General features: G+C 31.7%; 1 protein-coding gene across 2 annotated transcripts; it reads left to right on the top strand.

Annotated features, from left to right (window-relative positions):
* The first annotated feature begins 1,970 nt into the window (after positions 1-1,970).
* On the top strand, positions 1,971-20,695 carry LOC110627951. Of its 2 annotated transcripts, XM_021774370.2 has the most exons (11): positions 1,972-2,256; positions 2,754-5,111; positions 5,262-5,394; positions 5,496-5,584; positions 11,398-11,642; positions 12,983-13,069; positions 18,871-18,970; positions 19,311-19,515; positions 19,621-19,687; positions 20,295-20,343; positions 20,453-20,695. In XM_021774370.2, the coding sequence occupies exons 1-11, from the start codon at positions 2,164-2,166 to the stop codon at positions 20,621-20,623; spliced, it is 3,597 nt and encodes a 1,198-aa protein (XP_021630062.1). In that variant the 5' UTR covers positions 1,972-2,163; the 3' UTR covers positions 20,624-20,695. The 2 variants fall into 2 exon arrangements, with proteins under 2 accessions (XP_021630063.1, XP_021630062.1); XM_021774371.2 differs by lacking the exons at positions 18,871-18,970; positions 19,311-19,515; positions 19,621-19,687; positions 20,295-20,343; positions 20,453-20,695 and adding an exon at positions 15,524-16,174 and having other exon boundaries at positions 1,971-2,256.
* Positions 20,696-21,008: the final 313 nt, after the last annotated feature.

The following is a 21,008-nucleotide window of genomic DNA, read 5'->3' as shown; positions in this document are numbered from 1 at the left end:
AAATATAAATATGTATTTTAAGGATTATCTTATTAGTTAAATAAAATTTTAGAGACTATATTATAATTTATCATTAAATTTTTTAAATTCAATCTGTAATATTTTATTTTATTTAATATCATTAATATAAAAATAATTTTTCATATATTAAAAATATGTAAATAATAATGGTGAATATAAATTTTTAATAAAATATTTTAATATATAATATTTATATGTGATATTTTATGTAGTGAAAAATTTATTTGTAATAAAAATTTATTTAATATTACATATGATAAATGTAAAATAAATATATTTTTAATATAAAATTTAAATTAAAAAACTATATGTTTATTAATAGAAAATTTTAGAAATTATATTATAATTTGTCATTAATTTTTTGAGATTTAATTTAGTATTCTTAATTATAATTGTGGCAAATTAAAAAAAATTAATATTATTATTCAATTTTTAATTTTGAATATAAATAAAGATTAATATAAACGTTTGAATTTTTTTATTTAATAGATATTTCAAGAAATAATTTTTTGTGGCATGATACGTGAATTATAAATTTTTAATTAAAATTAATTAAGACAAATAATTGAAATTGAAACTAATAGATAGAATTAAAATTAATTTACTACTATTAAATACTTAAAATTAATTAATTATTATATTTTGATAGAATAAATATAATAAAAATATTTAACTTGCTCCTGTATTTTTTAATTTTAAAATAAAATCTATAATAAAAATAAAAAATTATTAACTCAGTGAAAATGGTTGATTTAATTTCACAATCAATATTTAATCAAATCAATAAGATTAAATTAATACTGAGTCAAAATTGTTAGCTGTAAAATTTAAAAAAACGAAAATTGAGTTTTTAAATTGATGGCTAAAAATTTTAAATAGAAAAAGAATGAAATAGGAAATGAGACGAAATAAGTAATTTAGACAAAAGAAAATAGAAATACACACTAAAAGAAATTAAATAAAAAAATTTAATATTTAAAATAATTTATATTTATATTTAAAATTTAATTTAGTTTTTAAATTGATGCTTAAAAAATTTTAAATAGAAAAAGAATGAAATAGGAAATGAGACGAAATAAGTTATTTAGGCAAAAGAAAATAGAAATACACACTAAAAGAAATTAAATAAAAGAATTTAAATATTTAAAATAATTTACATTTATATTTAAAATTTTAAATTATAAATAGTTAAATCAAATCTTTTCAATTTGTTATTATTATAGTTAAAAAAATTTAATAATAAATTATAATATAATTTTTAAAATTTTAATATTAATAATAAAAATATAATGTTTTAATTTAAATTTTACATTGATATTAAATATATTTTGTATTTATTATATGTAATATTAAATATATTATATTAACTAAAAATTTTTATTATAAATAAATTTTTATTATATAAAATATCACATATAAATAATATATATTAAAGTATTTTATTAAATATTTATATACAAAAAAAATATTTATATACAATATTATAAATTATTTACCTATTTTTTATATTTGAAAAATTTTATTTTTATTAATAATATTTTAAATAAAATAAAATATTATATTTATTTTAAATTGTAAGTTTTATTTTTTATTATATTTTAAATTTTTATTAATAATATATAATATTATAATATTATATAAAAATAAAAATAGAAAAGAAACAATAAAATTAATAAAGAAATAATATTATTATAATAAAATATATATTTAAAAAATATTTTATTAATCAAATAAAATTTTAAAGATTATATTATAATTTATTATTAATTTTTTTAAAATTTAATTTAATATATAGATATGAATTAACCAAAACAATATTTGAATTTTTTTTTTTCCATATCTATTAAAATATATAGATTTGGAGCCAAACATGTAAGTAAGGCCTTGATATTTTAATCCAATGGCCTGAGATTGATATTTTAATCCAATGGCCTGAAAAGTCTTTCGCAAATGGGAACGTGCCTTCTCATAGCCGTTCCCCTCCTAACATTCTTTTACTTGGAGACAAAGCATCGAGCCACCACTGCTTGGGAGTATCTTTGCCTGCGATTTTCAAGTTTCTTCCTCAATTGTTTATCAGAATCTGTTATCAGTAAGTAGATAGGAAGAGAAGAGCAAACGTTTTCAATCTTATTCTCGTCAATGGCATTGGGGTTTCAACAACAAGACTCTATGACAACAAGAAACCGCAGTGCAAATAAAACAATTGAGTTTGCTAATCATGAAAGAGTAGAGGTAATGCCATTCTTCTTTTATTGATTTTCTTTGCTTTGTTATTTTCATGGTTTTTGAGGTTTGTTTCTATTATTTGAATATGTGTGTGTGTTTTTTTCTTCTTTTCTTTACCCTTTTCAAAAAATTTTTTGTTAGTTTTGTTTTGATTTCATTTTGTTTCTTATTTCGATTTACTCTTGTTTTTTTCAATTGAATTGTGGTTCCATGTTGAGTTTCTAAACTGATTGGAGCTGCATTATGGTCCCTATTTGTGTATTTCATTATTATTGTCCATTTATATCTCTTATATGTTCTATCCAGCATGCATGCAGGGCTTGATTAGAGCTTCTCTGTTTACTTGGGATATCATTACATCAAGTTCTGCAATGATCTTTTTGTTTTTTTTTTCTAATTTTTTTTTCATTCATTATCCCTTTAATGGATCAGTAGTTTGTTTCAGGCTAATTTTTTCAATTGCAATAAAACTTTTATTATTGTTAAAATTTGTAACTTTGTAGGTAAGGAGTCTGGAAGAAGGGTTTAAAGGTTCATGGCACCCAGGAACTGTTATTGATCATTTTAAACATGATTGGGATATCAAATATGCTGTCAAATACGATAGTATACTTGTGGATGATGGGCTTGACCATCTTATTGATCATGTGCATGTTTCACAGCTTCGGGATGAGAATGATAGTGCCACCATCAACATGTGTGATTATCGTGGACGCATTAGGCCGTTCCCACCCCCATTTCAGTTTGGCAAATGGGATCTCCATTATGGGATTTGTGTGGATGTCTGTTATAGTGAAGGTTGGTGGGAAGGTGTGGTTTTTGATCATGAAGATGGTTTAGAGGAGAGGAAGATTTTTTTCCCAGATTTGGGTGATGAAATGATCTCACATATTGATCAAATAAGGATTACCCAGGACTGGAGTGAGGTCGCAGGGACTTGGAAGAATCGTGGGACATGGTTGTTTCTTGAGGTGGTTGAGGAAATTGAGCAAGAAAATTATATTCCAATTTCCATAAAGCAACTTTGGTATGATTTGCGAGAGAAAGACAATTTTCATAAGCTTGCCGAGTGGACTTCTTCTGATAAAGATTTATGGAAAAATTTGGTGTTAGAGGCAATTGATGATAACCTCAAAGTTGCTATGGATCATCTTTTCCAGGTAATAGGCCTTCCAGAAGGTGCATTGGGGCTGTTGGAGTCGGCAAAATCCTTGAATAATTGTTTAAATACGAGTGTTTTGACTGAGTCAAACATAACCTCCCATGAAGAAGCAGCATCTGTGATACCTCAGGTTTCATTGGTTTTGCCTTCTGATTGGGAGGAAAATTTTTCTGCTAACACAATCATTGAGGAAGATTTTTCCAGTCCCAATGCCAATAAAATTAACAGAAGTTCAAAATGCAGAAGATGGCTACCTGCTGGCATAGACCTTGTTCCTGGAGCTGAATTTTGCCCAAATGCAATTATAGAATATGCAAATATGTGGGGAAAAAGGCATCGAAGTGTAGATCTCCTTGTTGAAGTTCGTAAGCATCTTGCATATCTGAAGTGGAAAATTGAGTACTGCAGAGAAAGAATGATAAGACTTCGTTACATCTCACCTAATGGGAAGGTGTACTACTCTCTTCATGAAGTCTGTTTAAATTTAACAAAATCTCATGCAGATATTCTTTCCTCAATGTCCCAAGCTGAGGGTACTAATCTTAGTTGCCCTGCTAATTCGCCTTCTGTTTTCAGTGCACAACCAACTGTGAGTCAGGATACTATTGTTTCTTCTCAGTCTGATGTAGTTGCTATGGAGCCTGAATATTGCCCTGAAGCAGCTGTGAACTGGTATAGATTTGGATGTGAGTTGAGATTTAGAAGCAAGATGAAGAGAGAAGATATAGAACAAATGACCATGAAAGCAAAGAAGCATCTCTTAGCTTTGGGATGGAGTTTTCGGTATAGAATCCGCAATGGCAAGCGGGAGTTGCAATATTGTTCACCAGGAGGGAAATGCTATAATTCACTTCGAACAGCTTGCATGGGTTCTATAAATGAAAGAGATCCCAGGATTTGTGATTCTGCTAGTACACATTTTGAAAGGAAAACTGTCAGCAAGATAGCAGAGGGACAGTCAACCAGTGAGAAAATACCTACTGCATTGAATAAAATGCCGTTCCAGGATATTGAAAATTGTTCTTCTATGACATCTTGTATGTCAAAGTTAAGAAAAATCGAAAAGAAAGGAAAGGAAAAGTCATATCCTGCATGTTACTTGCATCAACAAAAAGCTAATGCAGATGATCAGGACTTCCTCTTAGAGATGAGGGAAGGAAGGAAAACCAGACCTTTGATCAAATTAAAAAATACTAAAAGAGGTACTTGTCCTACTCATGTGTTCCGATCAAGCAAAAGGGTGCAGCACATTGTGGCTCCTAATCCCTCACATCAGAAGCCTCGGACCATCCTGTCTTGGTTGATAGATAATAATGTTGTTTTGCCGAGGGCAAAAGTGTATAACTATACTGCAAAGGGCAGGCATCCAATTACAGGTCGTATAAATCGTGATGGAATCAAGTGCAATTGTTGTGGGGAGGTTTATGGTCTAAATAACTTTGCATTTCATGTAAGTGGCAAGTACTGCAGACCAGCTATCAGCCTCTTTCTGGAAGATGGAAGGTCTCTATTAGATTGCCAGATGCAAATAATGCATCGTAACATGCAAAATTTTGCAGCAGAAACACTTGAAATATTCAAGGACAATTGTCATCAAAGTGAGAATGATCACATATGTTCTGTTTGTCATTATGGTGGTGAACTAATTTTATGTGATCAGTGTCCTTCCTCCTTCCATAAAAGTTGCCTTGGTATGGAGGTAAGTCGCATGATTTGTCTTTAGTTTTTAATTTCTAGAATTTCTTGTTGTTCCACTCTTTCCTTAAACAATTTTTCGTAGTATTCTATGATCTAGATGTTTTACTTATTATATTTCACTGATTTTCTTTTCCCTTTTGGCCTTCCATAGGCTGTTCCAGATGGAGATTGGTTCTGCCCATCGTGCTGTTGCAAAATTTGTGGCCAAAATAAACTGAAAAGAGACACTGAACATATTTTGGATGATGATATGGTTCTTTGTTGTAATCAATGCGAGTGTAAATGTTGGTCTACAACATCTCTTTTTAGCTTATCTTATAATAAGAAAATTTCTTATTTGAACATTTGGAATATCTTACGTGTGCTTTTTGCCTGTTTGATGCAGATCATGTTGGATGCCTAACGATTAGAAAGGAAGATGGCTGGGGATACTTCCCAAAACAAAATTGGTTTTGCAGTAAAAGTTGTGAAGTGGTAACAAAATCTCTTTCTCTTAATATAATTTCTGTTACATGGTTGTTAATTGATTTTTGGTTATAGAAGAGAATCATGAGCATCTACTCATATATGCTCAATTCAATTGAGTACTATAGCATTGCCAATGACTTGTATCACTTGAGTTGTTTATGACTCTAGGAAACTTGTGCCACTACTTAAGAACTCATCCATTCATTCATTCTTTTTCCTGACATGCATAGCTGCCTTTATATTTTGATGCAATGTGATGAGAGCCTATGTCTATGGACAAAACCTGAAAAGGCTACTTCTTTATTTACTTGTATTCTGTGTTTCATAATACATAAGCTTATGTATTTGTAACAGAAGACTGTAGACGTATATGGCATGATTCATAACTTAGGAGATTGCAGAACTCAATACAAATTTATAAAATCCTGCTAAACAGGAATATATAAAATGCAATATTCACTTTCCATAACACTCTCCCTTAAGTTGGAGTATGAAATCTCTTCAATTCCAGCACAATGAGTATTCTCCAATCTTTTCCCAAATTGTTTAATGCTTGTAAGTTCACCAATGTTTTGCATATCGCTGGGGCTTGTACCATCATTGGAAAAGAAGAATAAATGTGCATTTACCAGTACAATTAGTGAAGATGTTCCCAGGGTAAAACCATTGAATAATAATAGTCCTGCAGTAAATTCAGATTGCTAAATGCTGAGGTTTTTTCTGCTTTTTTTGGAAGTGTTGTTTGCAACCAGACAAAATAAGTACTTATTAAGCTCCTCATTTGTCTGTTGCAAATTGCAATATAGCTTTTCTATTCAGCTTTTCTATTCTTCCATTTTTTATGGTTGTTGATGCTGACTAAAGAAAGTTAGTGATAAATACAAGATGCTTTGTTTTTTCCAGAATGCAGTTTTCTTCCCTTGCTTTATTTCTTCTTATGGCTATCACCATTTTTCAGCCTCTTTTATTGAGTGGAAATCTTTCTGACACACTAAGGGCTTATTATTTGGTAAATAAAGGAAATAGAACAACAAAATAAACTAATAGTTCAAGCACCTATGGTTGCCTTTACCCCACTATTTTGTTCTTTCCAAAATAAACTAATGACAGCAAAATACATATTCACTTGCGCATCAGGCACAACTTTAACAACTATGGTGATGTGATAAAGTAAGGAATCTTAAACTTTTGTATTTGAAAAGCATTGAGCAATGTAAATAAACGAACAAGCCGTGCTTTTCAAAAGAGAGATTGTTCTCATCGTAAGAGAATGTAAGAAAGATCAAGGACTCAATTCTTAATTAATAAAGAAATTGCATAGATCATTACTAGGAGAATACCTCCTGACCATACCACTTACTAATTACTGCCCTCCACTCTACTAGTTAGTAATTTAGAAAGAGAATCTTCTAACAATCAAAGCGTGCCCTCCACCATGCAAATTGATATTCATGAGATCTTAGGGTGTTCCTTATGATTGAAATATCGCCCAGTATATGGAGCTTTTGTTTTTTTAGTGGTGAGGGACGAAACAGGTTCTTGTTCCTATCAAGTTGAGTGATCGATTTAAAGGATTTGGTGATTTCAGTTATAATGACGATGTTTAACTTTATACTAGAGCTATGTTTAGCTTGTTTATTGTGTCAAAGGGCATGTTAGTCTGTATGAAGTATTTATGATGGGTAGTTGGCTATTTAATGATGAGCTGACTAAATGGAGGTATCGTGGAGAACGATAAAATATTTTTAAGGTTTTTGTGGGAAAATGTTAAATGTTTGCCCCAGACCCATATCGCTTTCAAATTTGGGTATGCTCCAAGTTCAGCAGATTATTTTCTGATTTAGACACATGTCATGATCCCCTCTAACTAGACATTTTTGAGTTGTTAGATGTCCCTTTGCCCCTCCCTTAACTATTCATGGTTCAAGGTGGAGGGTTCAACTTTCGGTTGGAGGGAAAAATTTTGCATTAAATGAGGAATACCTGTCAAGAAGAAAATATAAAGGGATGAAAATTTTAAATTTCAAATATTTGTTCCATTTGTTAGGAACTTGTCTTAGAGTTCGCTCTTCTTCTCCTAATTTGGTATGGTGTTTTTACTTTTGAGTGTATACTTTTCTCATCACTTTTTATCGCTCTCCATCTCTTGTTGCTCGTGGCTAATCCAGGTACGATAACTCTATTTCCTACATGACTACTTTAGAATTTCCATTAGTTGAGAACATCCGGTTTTCTGTCATCCCCTCCTCTTTTCTCTAGTCCATTTTTAAAGAGTTGGTCTCTGCATATATTTTTCTAATTAGAGCTCCTAGATTGAATGAAAGGATTCCGATTTTCTTGCATTCCCCTTGAATTAGAGCTCCTAGGGAAGCCCTTGGTCAAGTTGTGCCTTGAATATGATTTAGGAGACAGAATCAAATATGGTGAGGATGACCTCCCTCTGCCTAATTTTCTCTTAGTTGTCACACATTTTGGGTTGATGGCCTCCCCTTTGCATGATATGGCAACTAGTCATGCTGCTCAAGTTACTTCTCTCTCTTCCCACTGATGGATTCTCTACTTCCTTGATTCCTAGTGATGATCCTATTTCTACTGATGAACCTACTAATGCTGATGTTTCCACGTCATTTTAGTACTTTAATAATTTTGTGTAGAATTGATTGTATACCTTTTAGAAAACTAAATCTTGTTATAAGAATTTGTGTGCTTCAACGTTTTGTGGACCCATGTTTTGTTTTAATTGTTTGCTTGGAAAATCTCCATTTGTATATTATTTGAGATCTGCTTGTGATCTTGGCTTTGGTAATACCCTTTGTTTCAGAGATGAGGTTTTGAAACTGACTAACATTTTAGTCAGGCTATGTTATGGTCGTAGACATCCTAGTCCTAAAGTCGGTTTAAGGCCTTAACTCGGTCTAGTCTTATCTCGAAGTTAGTCTTAAGGGATTAATTTGAAAACTTTAGTCTTGGAGACGATGTCTATTGTCATGGTTCTCATTGGGGTTTCTAACTTTGAGGCGACACTGATTCACTCTTGAAATTAGTGTTGACTATTAATGTAGTTTTTTGGCACAAAGGTTTTTAGCCCTAAAATCGATGTCAATAATTTGTAGTTTTGATGACAAGGGCTTTAACCTTGAAATCAGTGTCGATTGATTTTAGAGTTTGCAATTGTTTTAGGTGACCTTTATTTTTAAGGATAGTGCCTACTAGGCAAAGTAGTTTTTGGGAATGAAAGCTAACTTGTGTTGTAGTTTTTGGGCAAATTTTGCTTTTGAGGTTGGTGATAGGTAGACAATGTAGTTTTTGTGCATGAGGGCCAACTAGCATTGTAGCTTTTGGGCAACCTTTACTTTTGAAGTTAGTGCCAGATGGACAATGTAATTTTTGGCCAACATGTGTTATAGCTTTGAGTACAAATATGTGCTATAGTGGTTTCCAAAATATGCATCTAATTGAAAGAAAAGTTTTTCTTTTTATTACATGGCTAATTTGGTGAAAAATATGATTTATTGGTAATAGCTCTTCAAGTATTGTATATTCCATGCATGGGGTTTCAGCTTCCCTTCCATATCCTCAAGATGGTATATTCTTAGCCTGACCACTTTTGTGATCTAAAAAAGACATTCCCACATAGATGCTAGTTTTTCCACAGCTTCTCTCTTTCAAATTACGTCAAGTTTTCTTAAAACTAGATCTTCGAGTTTCAATGCTTGTTCTTTTATTTTGTGTTCTATTCTAATCTAGTGATAGTATGCTTTAAGATATATTTTAATCCTAGCCCCATGCAGCTCATCTATAATAGGAATAGAGAATTTATCTTTGCTATTTGATTTTTTATAATCCACAAAATCTCAGAGATTCATCTTTTTTTTTTCCTAACAAAACAAGGAAGAAAAGTGACTGGAACTGGACTTAATAAGAGAACAATCCAGCATCTGTATAAGGACTCTAATTGGTGCCCTTCCTGTATTGGCACGTCAATACAAAATAGAGGGAACTGAAGATTTGGCCCTCTTTTCTGCAACAAGTGGTCAGAATCATAGCAAGGTAGTAATTTAATTGCAAAAGAAAAGGTAAAGCTCCTATGCCCTATAATGTGACCAATCTCCCTTCCTTATTAATGTCACCGTAGAATAGGTGAAATCAAATAAAATTAGAATCAAATAACTTCATCCAATTCACCCTCTAGTATGATGTCAAAGCTCCTAAATATTTAGAACCCTGAGATCAAAAGTGAAGCAAAAGTGAACTTCAGGTGTAAGGGTAATTTAATGGTGTTTGGTTGGTTTTGGATGAAGAGAAATTGGTTGTATAGATGTTTGGCTTGGAGTAAAACTGAGTTGGTTTTGTAATAGAAGAGGTCTTCTTGGAATAGCTTGAGAGTTGCTTTTGAAATCTAGCAATCTCAAAAGCATAGACAAGATCTGCAGGCTTAAGCATTCTCACCATAGGCCTAATTTCATCCTTCAAACCCCCCAATAAAACAATAAAGAAAACAATGTTCCCCTAAATGAGGCATGACTCTCTCCATTCTAATTCTTAGATTATCGTCTTTATTTTGATATTTCTTCACACTACCTTCTTGACTCTCCTCACTAGGAACTTTGTAAATGAAGAATTTTAAGGAAAATTTTTAATTCTATTCCAATTGAAGTGATTTTTAGAAGGTTTGAATATTTATACACAAAGAATAAAGCTAAATTAGGAATATTTACAATAAGAATAAAATCCGTATAATCAAGTCTAATTAGGACCTCAAAGATTTGAATTCTCCTAATTAGAAAACTTCTATGTTGGTCAATAGTAAACTTTAAAGTATTTGACACATTTTCTTACCCACGCTCTAGGTTCCTTCCTATCAAAGTTTTCAATTCAATTTTGGGAGATATTTCTGCATATCTATCTTCAATATCAATCAGAGAGCCAAACACTGCTCCTGATGAATTGACACCAGCTAAGCTAGATCCCTGCTTTTGATTCACCAGCTCCCTCACGGTGGGTAAAATTCCTTTGCCTCCTAAACTCTGATTTACTCCCATGGCCACACTGTCCTCATTTACCACCCCTTTTCCTTTGTCATTCATAATCCCATAAAGAAGGGATTGCAATTCATCCATGATTGAGTTTTTTTGTCTCTACAGCATTCTGCTTCATCTCCTCCAGCAACACCTCCAGATTCCTCCTAGACTTCTCTTGCATAATTTTCATTTGCTCCTCTAATCCGTCAATCCTCACAAAATCAACATTCGCAGCTACTGATCTGGTCATGATGCGATTCTCTAGAGATCAACACAACACCCACCTCGCAGACAAGCTCTGATACCAAATGTACTATGGCAATTTGCCAAACAGTACAAGAGAGGGATTCAAAAGAGAGGAAGAAGAAGAAATAGGAAAGAGAGACAGAGAAGAGAAAGAGAATAATAGAATTAGAGGAATTTGAGATTGGTATTGTATTAGCAATTTTTTTGATACTTCTCTAAAAGTGTGATTCTTCTATATATGCTGTTACTGTAACTGAATACAGCTGGATAATAACTTCTAGCTGTTTTAACTACTTTATGAAAATATACCCAAACTACCCTTAAACTTCCCTCCAATTCTAATTATTCTTCCTTTTCCTCTGACATAACAGATTAATGAGTCATCTTAGTTTCCATCATGCATGTTTAATTGTGTTCCAACTTATTCCTTTACCAAAAATATTGAGTATGCTATGCTGCAGAAGCTGAAAAACCTTAACTGTATATTCTTCTTAGTATGTGCTACAGGATTCTATTTCTTAATTGAACTGCTAACACGTGTTATTATTGCAGATTTTCTTCGGCCTACGTGAGCTTCTAGGAAAGCCAATTCCAGTGGGTTCAAACAATCTTACTTGGACATTGTTAAAATTCACCCAATCTGATAGTCAGAAACTCAATTGTCATGATATTGAGGCCCTGACAGAGATCTACAGCAAGCTTAGTGTTGCACTTGATGTGATGCATGAATGTTTTGAGCCTGTTGAAGAACCTCTCACCAAGAGAGATATTCTTCGAGATGTTATTTTCAGCAAGGAGTAAGAATTTCGTATCTAGAAAAAATTTACGTTACTACTTTTCATTTCTGTTAAGAACTCAATTCATTTTTCTACAATAAAAGTAAGTTAAAAGATAATGTTGTAGAGGAAGACCAGTTATTAATAGCACACAGTTCTTGTACCATCCTTTTCCATTTTTCTGCTTTTCTTCTTTTCTTATTAAAAGAAAAAAAAAATCTCTTTTTCTTTTAAATGCATTTCCTATGTTTCATTCATCTTGGATAGTATAGACACTTTTTCCGCTTTTTTTTTTAAATTATTATTGTTATTATGGACACACAGATTGGTTGTGGGTTTTTTGTGTATTGTAATTCACGTCTCATTACCATTTGATTTTAAGGTTGAGGTTTTCCTATTACTGGTGGCAGCAGCTGATAGCCAATTAATCTGGGTGTTATAATTCAAAATCTTGGTCGAGGCCTGACTTTCTTCCATGTGGTCTAATCTGGTTGATTGGTAGCATGTGTTTTTCATTTTTTAAGGCTGTGAAAACAAGGATACCAATCGTTAATGTTTATTTTGATTGGTGGACACCACTATGGAAAACTTTTAGGAATGTTCACATAGGCTCATATTTTATTTTCTATTTAGGTGTGTTCTTTATTAAGTTTAAGTTAAAGTTTTGCCATAGGATCCTTCCCAGTTGGATTATAGGTAGCTCTCCCAAAGTCATCTCATTTAAATGACCTCTTGTTCTAGTGATAATCTTAAGGCCTTCTTGACATCTCATATTAGTTATAAAGGGTTGAAAAAGGAGAGTGACACATTTCACTGAATTTTTCTTGTACTAATGATAGCAAAAGAAGCAGACAAGCACAACTTTTAAAAGTTACATATTTTGAATGTTAAGATCTTTCTGGACTTTTTTCTTTCAGATGATGAGCTCTGATTAAAACATGCTAGACTTCCCAGGTTCCTGGGGTATGAATGTGCTTAAAATTCATTGTAAGGCTGAAGGCCTATTATGAAAACAATGATTTCCTGAGAAAAGGAAGCAGGAATCTCCTGGTGCTCAGGTTGTGTTGAAGTCTCAGGTAATCCGCATCAGTATTCAGGGATGTTTGGTGATACAGTTTTAGAACCTCCTATTAGTCTGATGTAAATCGTTGGCTCTGTGTTGCACTTCTTCTGCAGTGCTCCATTCTAGAAGTACTAGTTATTACTTGTCAGTGATTTAGCTTGTTTGTTTTGCTTTTCTATTGCATATACTTGAGTAATATTTTTGTGTTTAGGTCCTTCGATCGTTTCCTAAACTCTTAAGTACTAGACAGCAGGTACTGAACATTTCAGTTTAACTCTTGGTATTCCAACACTTGTAGGTCAAAACTCAACCGTCTTAACTTTCGAGGATTCTATACAGTACTTCTGCAAAAGGATGATGAGTTTATTACAGTGGCCACTGTAAGGTAAGCTTTTTCATAATCTGTATCATATCAAAGATATTTCTTCTGCACTTGTATTTGTATTTTGTTAGATAATGGAACATGTAACGGTTTCATGTATAATCACAAAGAACAATTGAGGGAACAAAGAAAGAAACTCCCAAATCCTATTAATTCTCAATTTTCAATATTAATATCTGTTGAATCCCAATCCCACATCGGTTGTAGAGAGGGTAATGTGCCCCTTATGTGAGCAATAGGCACTCCTTCCTTGAACTCGCTTTTGGGGTGAGTTAGGTTTGACCCAAATTTAACATCGAATCAGAGCCGCCCTTAGCCGCCCTGGTTTAGAAAAATTGTCCAGATCTAGTGGGACTTACCAAGGAAAGGGCTACCCATTTGAGACGAGGTGGAGCCGCCTGAGGTACTAGCAAACCACAAAATCCGAGGATTCGGTCCTGACTTAGCAATTGTATTCGATTCAGTATTAAGTTGCGACGAGTGAAAAGTAGGTCCAAAAGTTATTTGGGTTAATTTGGGCCGAGCTGTTTCAATTGGTATTAGAGTCTCCCTATCCTGTTCGATGTTGGGCCTTCCATAAGTATGTCACGCGGACACGCAGGAGTGAGGGGTGTATTGAATTCCATATCGGTTGTGAAAATGGGTAATAAGGGGTAATGTGCCCCTTATATGGGTATAGGCACTCCTCCCTCTTGAGTTAGCTTTTGGAGTGAGTTAGGACTAACCTAAATTTAACAATATCAACAATAGTAACCTCTACTAAAAGAAGGATAATAGCTAGTCTTACTAGTTGTGGGATTAGAAATCCCAAATAAGAAATGCTAAACTAATCTAACTGGGTAAATACTATGCCTGGTAGAAGCTTTTAAATATTCCTAAACTATAGAAATCCAATTTTTGTAATTGTACTAGAAAATTTGAATTAATGATGGTGGGCAAGAGGAAGGTAGATGGTGAGGATATTCAGGTTACTTTGGCTTCTTATTTTTGATTTTTATTCAATTTGATGCCACATCAGTAGAAAAACTTAACTAGTAATTATAGGTCATTTGATTTTTTATGGTATCTAAACAAAGTTAGAGGGGTTTTGTGTTATAATTTGAAGTTTAGGTACCATGCCTAATCAAATTTTCAACGACCATAAAATTTTCAACGACCATAAAATCTTCAACGATCATAAATCTTTTGAAATTTAAATTAATTTTTCAAAAATCCCCCTACATATTTCAAAAGATTTTTCATTCCTGGATTTAGAAATTTAGTATTGAACATGGTTGAGACTAATCAAAATGAACTAGCTGTTTGCCCACATGTAGTGGTGAGCATTCAGTCGGTTCGGTCCAAAATCAAACCGAACTGAATAAACTGAAAGTTGAATCAAATCGATTTTGATCAGAAAATCGAATCAAACTGAACCAGTCTGATTTAGTTTGATTCGGTTCGGTTTGAATTTTTAATAAATTTTTTATTTTTTACCCTTTATTTTTAGTATTTTAAAATTTAATTGAAATATTTTAACTTTAATATGATCTAATCTCTTTATATTATTGAAAATAATATACTATTATCACTAATCGGTTCGGTCTTTCCGATTTTTTTTTATCAAAATTGAACCGAATCGAAATAACTGAAATTTTTGAAATTAAAAATCGAACCGAACAAAAATGAATAAAAAATTGAACTAAATTTTAAAATTAATTTGGTTCGGTCGGTTTTTTTAGTTTGAACCGAATACTGCTCACCACTACTCACATGCTGGGTGGGCATTAAATTTTTTTACATTATTATTATATAAAATAATATAAAGTTATTTAAGTATATGAAGTTATTTATAAAATAATATTTCTTTTTGTATGAATCATCTGATTTTTAGAGCTTCTCATCCAATTAATTAATGTGGATTCACTTTAGACAGACCTAGTAGAGCTTCTTATCTAATTAATTAATGTGGATTACTTCAGACAGACCTAGTAAGAGGCGCAAAATATGATTTAAAAGTGTTTCATTTTATCTCTTGGGTTCAAAAATAATAAAACAAAATAAAATGTTCAATTTGTTTATATATCTTGTTTTATACATTGATTAATTATGTAACCTAAAGCTTGCAAACAAAGAAGGTAGCGGTGGAGTATTAAAAATCCGACCAATATACATGATTTTCGATTCTAGAGTTGTTACCTGAAATATAAGAATATTAATCAAGCATAAAATTATGCATCATCAAACTCAATTGCACTAAAATTGTCTATATATTTTGTTTTATACATAGATTAAATGTGCAATCCATTGCCTATAAATATTAATCAAGCATAGAGCCATGCATCATCTTATATTATTAAAGATTTTAGTATTATCATATATTATTAATACCAAATAATCAAATTTCATTCAAGGAACTTATTTTTTAGGAAATAGAATTTACTAAACTCTAACGTTTGTGGATGGCAATGATGGCAGCGGTGGTGGTGGAAGAGAATCATATGCTTTATCATGTTATCCTTTACACTTTGTAATAGTACGAAAAGCTTGACAACAACTATGGCCGAGATTACGAAAAGCTTGACACCAACTATGGCCGAGATATGTTTCACTGATTTTTATTCTATTCCCGAAAAAGAGCGTTAATGCCGCAACTGCTTATGCATATTGGCTAAGCTGCATTCCTCGGGTGTGAGAAGTAAATCAGGGGATTGGCGAAGTCATGGAGGTTCTGATATAGATTGAAAAGAGGGAAAGCTAAGCTAGCTAACGAAGTGTTCCAAACCTCGCCCTAGTACACCAACCAGGAAGAAACATTTAGTGCTTTTCACCTTTCTAGACATGCTTGAATTTGAATTAAAGAACCCCAACAACTAGGGGACTCCTCGACTAACTTCAATGTAGCCAAAAGGATTGAGTTGGCTCTCGAGGGTTGTGAATACGTGTCATATATCTTATACTAAATGCTACAAGAATAATGAGAAAGAAAGCTGTGTGAAGAAGAACATGGAATGGAAATTGTCCTAGCAGTTTTATATAAGGTTATATTTATGAGGAGACTAAAATTATCAATCATTAATTGTTGGAAAAATAGAATAAAAATAATAAAATCTAAGTCGTGTTGGACACTATCCTTAAGGATTTATTTTGTAATTTTCCGAGATTAAACATGTCCTTCTGGAATTTAATTTACAGGATAGGACAACAAGAATTTATCTCTAATTTATAATCCGAAGAGAAATGATAAAGTAGAAAAAAATGGAATTGCGTTTCTTTTTAAAAAATGAAGGCTATTTATAGTGAAAAAAAATAGTCGTTGTAAGCGGTTATAAAAATCTTGAGATAATATATATAATAAAATCATAACGGTCAGATTTAATATTAGATTTATATCAAATCTGTAACAGCAAAAAATCTCATAAACAAAATATTCAACTATCACAAAATCTTTTGAAATCTAAATTAATTTTACAACAATCTCTCACATATTTCAAAAGATTTTTTCATTGCTGGATTTAAAAACTTTAGTGTATATGTTTCGAATATGGTGTCTTTTGGACTATGAACCAAAAACTCTCATCAATCTCATAATACTCCACAGATCTTATTGCCAATGTTGTTTTGCGCTTTGTTCAGTATCTCTTGATTTAGAAAAGTAGTAGAAAATTAAAAGTAGTAGAAAATTAAAAGGTCACACATTAATAGTGATAATAAAAATAATAAAGTGTATTTGTTGCATGCATATAAATTAAAAATTTATTTGTACCACGTGACATTAATATAAACTTAATTGTACACTTAACATTTCTCTATGTAACTTTAATTGTACCATTTGGCAATCTCTCGTCAACTTATTTTAGAGACCAACTTTATATAAATACTAGTCAAACACCCATGCGTTGTATAGATAAATTACATTATAAATTTTTATTTTTTTAAAGGAAATAGATTAAAATATTAATTTAACAATATGACATTGTGGGAATTCTACCATAATTTCAGAATTTCAATAATACCTATAAAGTAGAAAAAGAAAAAAAGAAAAATCTTTTCAATGTATTAGAAGTATGCTAAATTTGGTAATTGGTAGAGAAGTAATATAAAGGAAGGAGACATACCTAAGGTATAAATAGGAAATTTTATATTAATATGGGTGGACATGATAAGCAAAAGATTCATATATCATATAGTGTAAGGGATATATAAGAGTTTCTTGAGATAGCATTATCCCAATCATAGTTTTAAATAACGGCCGTTACGTTACATAACTGCCATTATTTATAGTTTTCGAGCTTACCATGGCCGTTAACGCCTGTAAATAACGGCAAGAAAATTTTGTTGCCGTAACGGCCGTTACACAAAGGTAATGGCCGTTATCGGCCGTGATGTAACGGCCATAATGGCCGCTACTTTCCTTACCAGTAGTCCAGCACTAGCCTTTGTATGCATTATTGAAGGGAAAAAAAACTGATTTCTCTACTTCTCTTTGGCCTTTTGTCTTTCTTTACTCTTTACTACTTTGTGTCTTCGCCACAACCAGCAAGCCAAGCAGTCCTCCATCCAGCACTCTCTCCCCTTCTCTAGAGTCTAAACTCCAGCTTTAGGCTCCAGCATTCTACCATACTTATTTCCAGCCTCCATTTCAACTTTTCAGGCCAAAAACTGCCATATTTCTCTTAAATTTTTTCATAGCAGCTTATATACTTAAATTTCTACGCAAAAACCTACGCTAAATAATCATTCTAGTAGTATTAATTGAGATAAGTTACTATATATAATGTTTAAAATTTATGTATTTTATGTTTATTTGATATATTTATACTTATTATTAAGTTGTATAACTTAATTTTCATTATATCTTTCAATATATTTTAATTTTATGAACTTTACAAATTTTTCCAACACATTTGCGTAGTGACAGGCCGTTACCGTTATGTTATATGACCGTTAGAGGTCTGTTTCCGTTACATGTGGCTGCGACTGCAAAGGTGACCGGGATTGCGATTTGAAACCATGATCCCAATACATGCAAAATCTACCTCATAAATTTTTTAACAGTTAAGTAAGGAAACGAAAAAGACACAACAAAAGAGGGAGCTATAATTAAATGCAAAAACTACCTTATAATATTCTTAATGGTTAAATTCTTTTATTTATTATATATTTGCCTTATGATTATTTATTGAAACCGCAACAAAGGAATGCGAAAGACATAGAAAAAGAGGGAGGCAAACACTTCTATTTATTAGATATTTGTCTTTTGATTATTCATTGAAACTGCAACAAAGGAATATGAAAAACATAGTTAATGTTTAAATTCTTCTATTATATATTTGCCTTTTGATTTTTCATTGAAACTGCAACAAAGAAATGTGAAAGACATAGTAAAAGAGGGAGCCATAATCAAAATCAAATGAGATGAATGATGGAGAGAAATGGAAACCTTTGGGATTAAATGATACTTGGCAAAAGAATAGGATATAGACTTGGCAATATTTTGTGAGCCTGTTTTTAGGCTCAGCTTTATAATATCTCCATAGATTATATAGATTCTCAGTTATCAATATTAATTTCAATATCAATAATAATAATCTCTATTAAAGTATCTAGATGACATGAGTATGATTATATAATAACTAACTAGTCCTAGGATTAAGAATCCGTGAAATAGAAAGTGCTAAACCAATGAAACTAGGAAATTATCAAGTGTAATAGAATATAGTCCCAAATAATAGAAACTTAAACTTCCTAATTCTACTTTAAAATCTGAATTCTTGATCTTAATTTTGAAATTAACATTAATATTGTTGTGTTCTTTTTTGAAGGATCTATGGAGAAAATGTGGCAGAAATACCACTTGTTGGTACCAGATTTCAGTATCGTCGACTTGGAATGTGTCGCATTCTAATGAATGTGCTGGAAAAGGTAACCTTTCCGTATGTGAGAGCATATAAGGTGTGATCTTCTGTTTCCCTTTTAGCTAAGGAATCACATTTTGGCACCAGTTTTTGCCTCAAGCTTCAATATTGAATTTTCCAATTTTGAACCTTCTACAAATTGTAAAAATTTTAGTGGCTGAAACCTGAAATAGCAACTACATTGTTCCAAAGGATTACGATGACTTTTTCTTTGGATGAGTGTGCTAATCAAACCTATTCAGTAGCAGATATTTAAGGTTCAAATGATTGTTATGTTCCTATTATTTGATTTTTCTTTTTGAGAAGAATCTTCTTACTGTTTTCTTTTCCATCGCTTTTTCCTTCAGAAACTCGAGGAATTAGGAGTCCAGAGACTCATTTTGCCTGCTGTTTCTAGCGTGTTAAAGACATGGACCGGTTCATTTGGGTTTTCGAAAATGACAAACTCTGAGAGATTACAATTTGTGGCTTACACTTTCTTGGATTTCCAGGATACTGTAATGTGCTACAAGCAATTAATGAAGATACCTTCTGTTGAATCACTGCCATCAAGTAGGTCTATTTAGTATAATTTGTGTTGTTTGACTGAAAAAGGAAAAAAAAAAATACAATTGGTGCTATTATACCAACCATGACATGTTGTATTCCATCTGGCAGCAGTCAAACCCAGATTACCTGATGCTGCTACCGGAAGTGGTGGAATTGTCAACCAAGGACAAGCAGAGTACGTGCTTTCTCTCTCACTTTCTTGTGCTTTCTCTCTCACTTTCTTGTGCTTTCTCTCTCACTTACTTTAACTTGAATAAAGGAACTAACTGTGAGGGCTATTAGTAGCTCTTATTTGGAAACCTCACTTGTAATAATTTGCTAGTAAATCTGATTAATCTATTGTTCAACTTTTCTGAGAACAACTATCTGATAGATTATATGGTAAACAGTAACTATTTTGTAAGTTAGACAATTTAATTTATGAGTACATGGAACTGCTTTTGCATTTATTTTTCCTATTCAAAGTCCTAAGCAAATTATCAAACCCAGTTTTCTGAAGTCATATTTTAATTATTTATTTAGTTTTCTCAGTTTTATTCTAGTTTGAGAGTTGGGTATTTTTGAGGATCTGGAATGGATCAAATCAACCATTAGTATCATTTACATACAAGAAATGACAGACAACATCATTTACCTTCTACCAGATATCTGTAAATCCTGTCCCATGATTGGAAAATGAGTAATTAAGCTGTATTTCTTAGCAAATTGGTGTAATATAAGAATTTCTAACTTTTGGAGTTGCTTGTAATGCTTCTCAGTACTGAACCTTGCTATATGAACAGTGTTCCTGAGAGCAATAACTGTAGCTGCAGTGATGAGCCTATGCATTCGGTAACCCTCTGTTGATAATGTCTTTCATTTGCCCAGAACTCATTTATCCTGTTTAATTTATTATTTATTATTTTTTGCTTTTTTTCTTTTTGCATGTTTTCATCAATAGGTGAAACCAGTTGATTCAGAATGTGAACCGTTCACCGGGGCTGTCAATGTGAAAAGCTCAGTTGAGGATTCAACTTTGAATAAGGAGAAAAGGGACAACAGCAACGGTGGTTCAAACACATTTGACATTAATGGGAGTTTGAAGTGCTACAGACGGAGGACATTAATGTGAATTTGAATTGCAATGTAAAGTTTTTTATGTTTGTATTAAATTATTCGAATTCAAATTTGAAAATTAAATTATTTGAATCTAAATTCGATTTATATTAGCAATATTTAAATCTGTTTCGAACACGATTCAAAATTAATTTAAACTATTTAAATTTGTCCCAAACTCGATTATTATCCGAATAAAATTCAAATCTGGTTAACTTTATATATTTTAATCAATAATTTTCATTTAAAAATCTAATATTTTTAAAATATATTTTAATTTAAATTTTTAAGTAAAAAAATATAAAAAAATTTATAAATATTATTATAAAATATATTTTTATATTAAATTAATTATTTATATAAACAGGTTTGGATGTGAATATCTTATATATAAAATTTAA

This window comes from Manihot esculenta, chromosome 12 (genome assembly GCF_001659605.2).
Source record: "Manihot esculenta cultivar AM560-2 chromosome 12, M.esculenta_v8, whole genome shotgun sequence".
In the NCBI taxonomy this organism is placed as follows: Eukaryota; Viridiplantae; Streptophyta; class Magnoliopsida; order Malpighiales; family Euphorbiaceae; genus Manihot; species Manihot esculenta.
The sequence above is the reverse complement of the archived record's forward strand: the minus strand, read 5'-3'. Positions and strand labels throughout refer to the sequence as shown.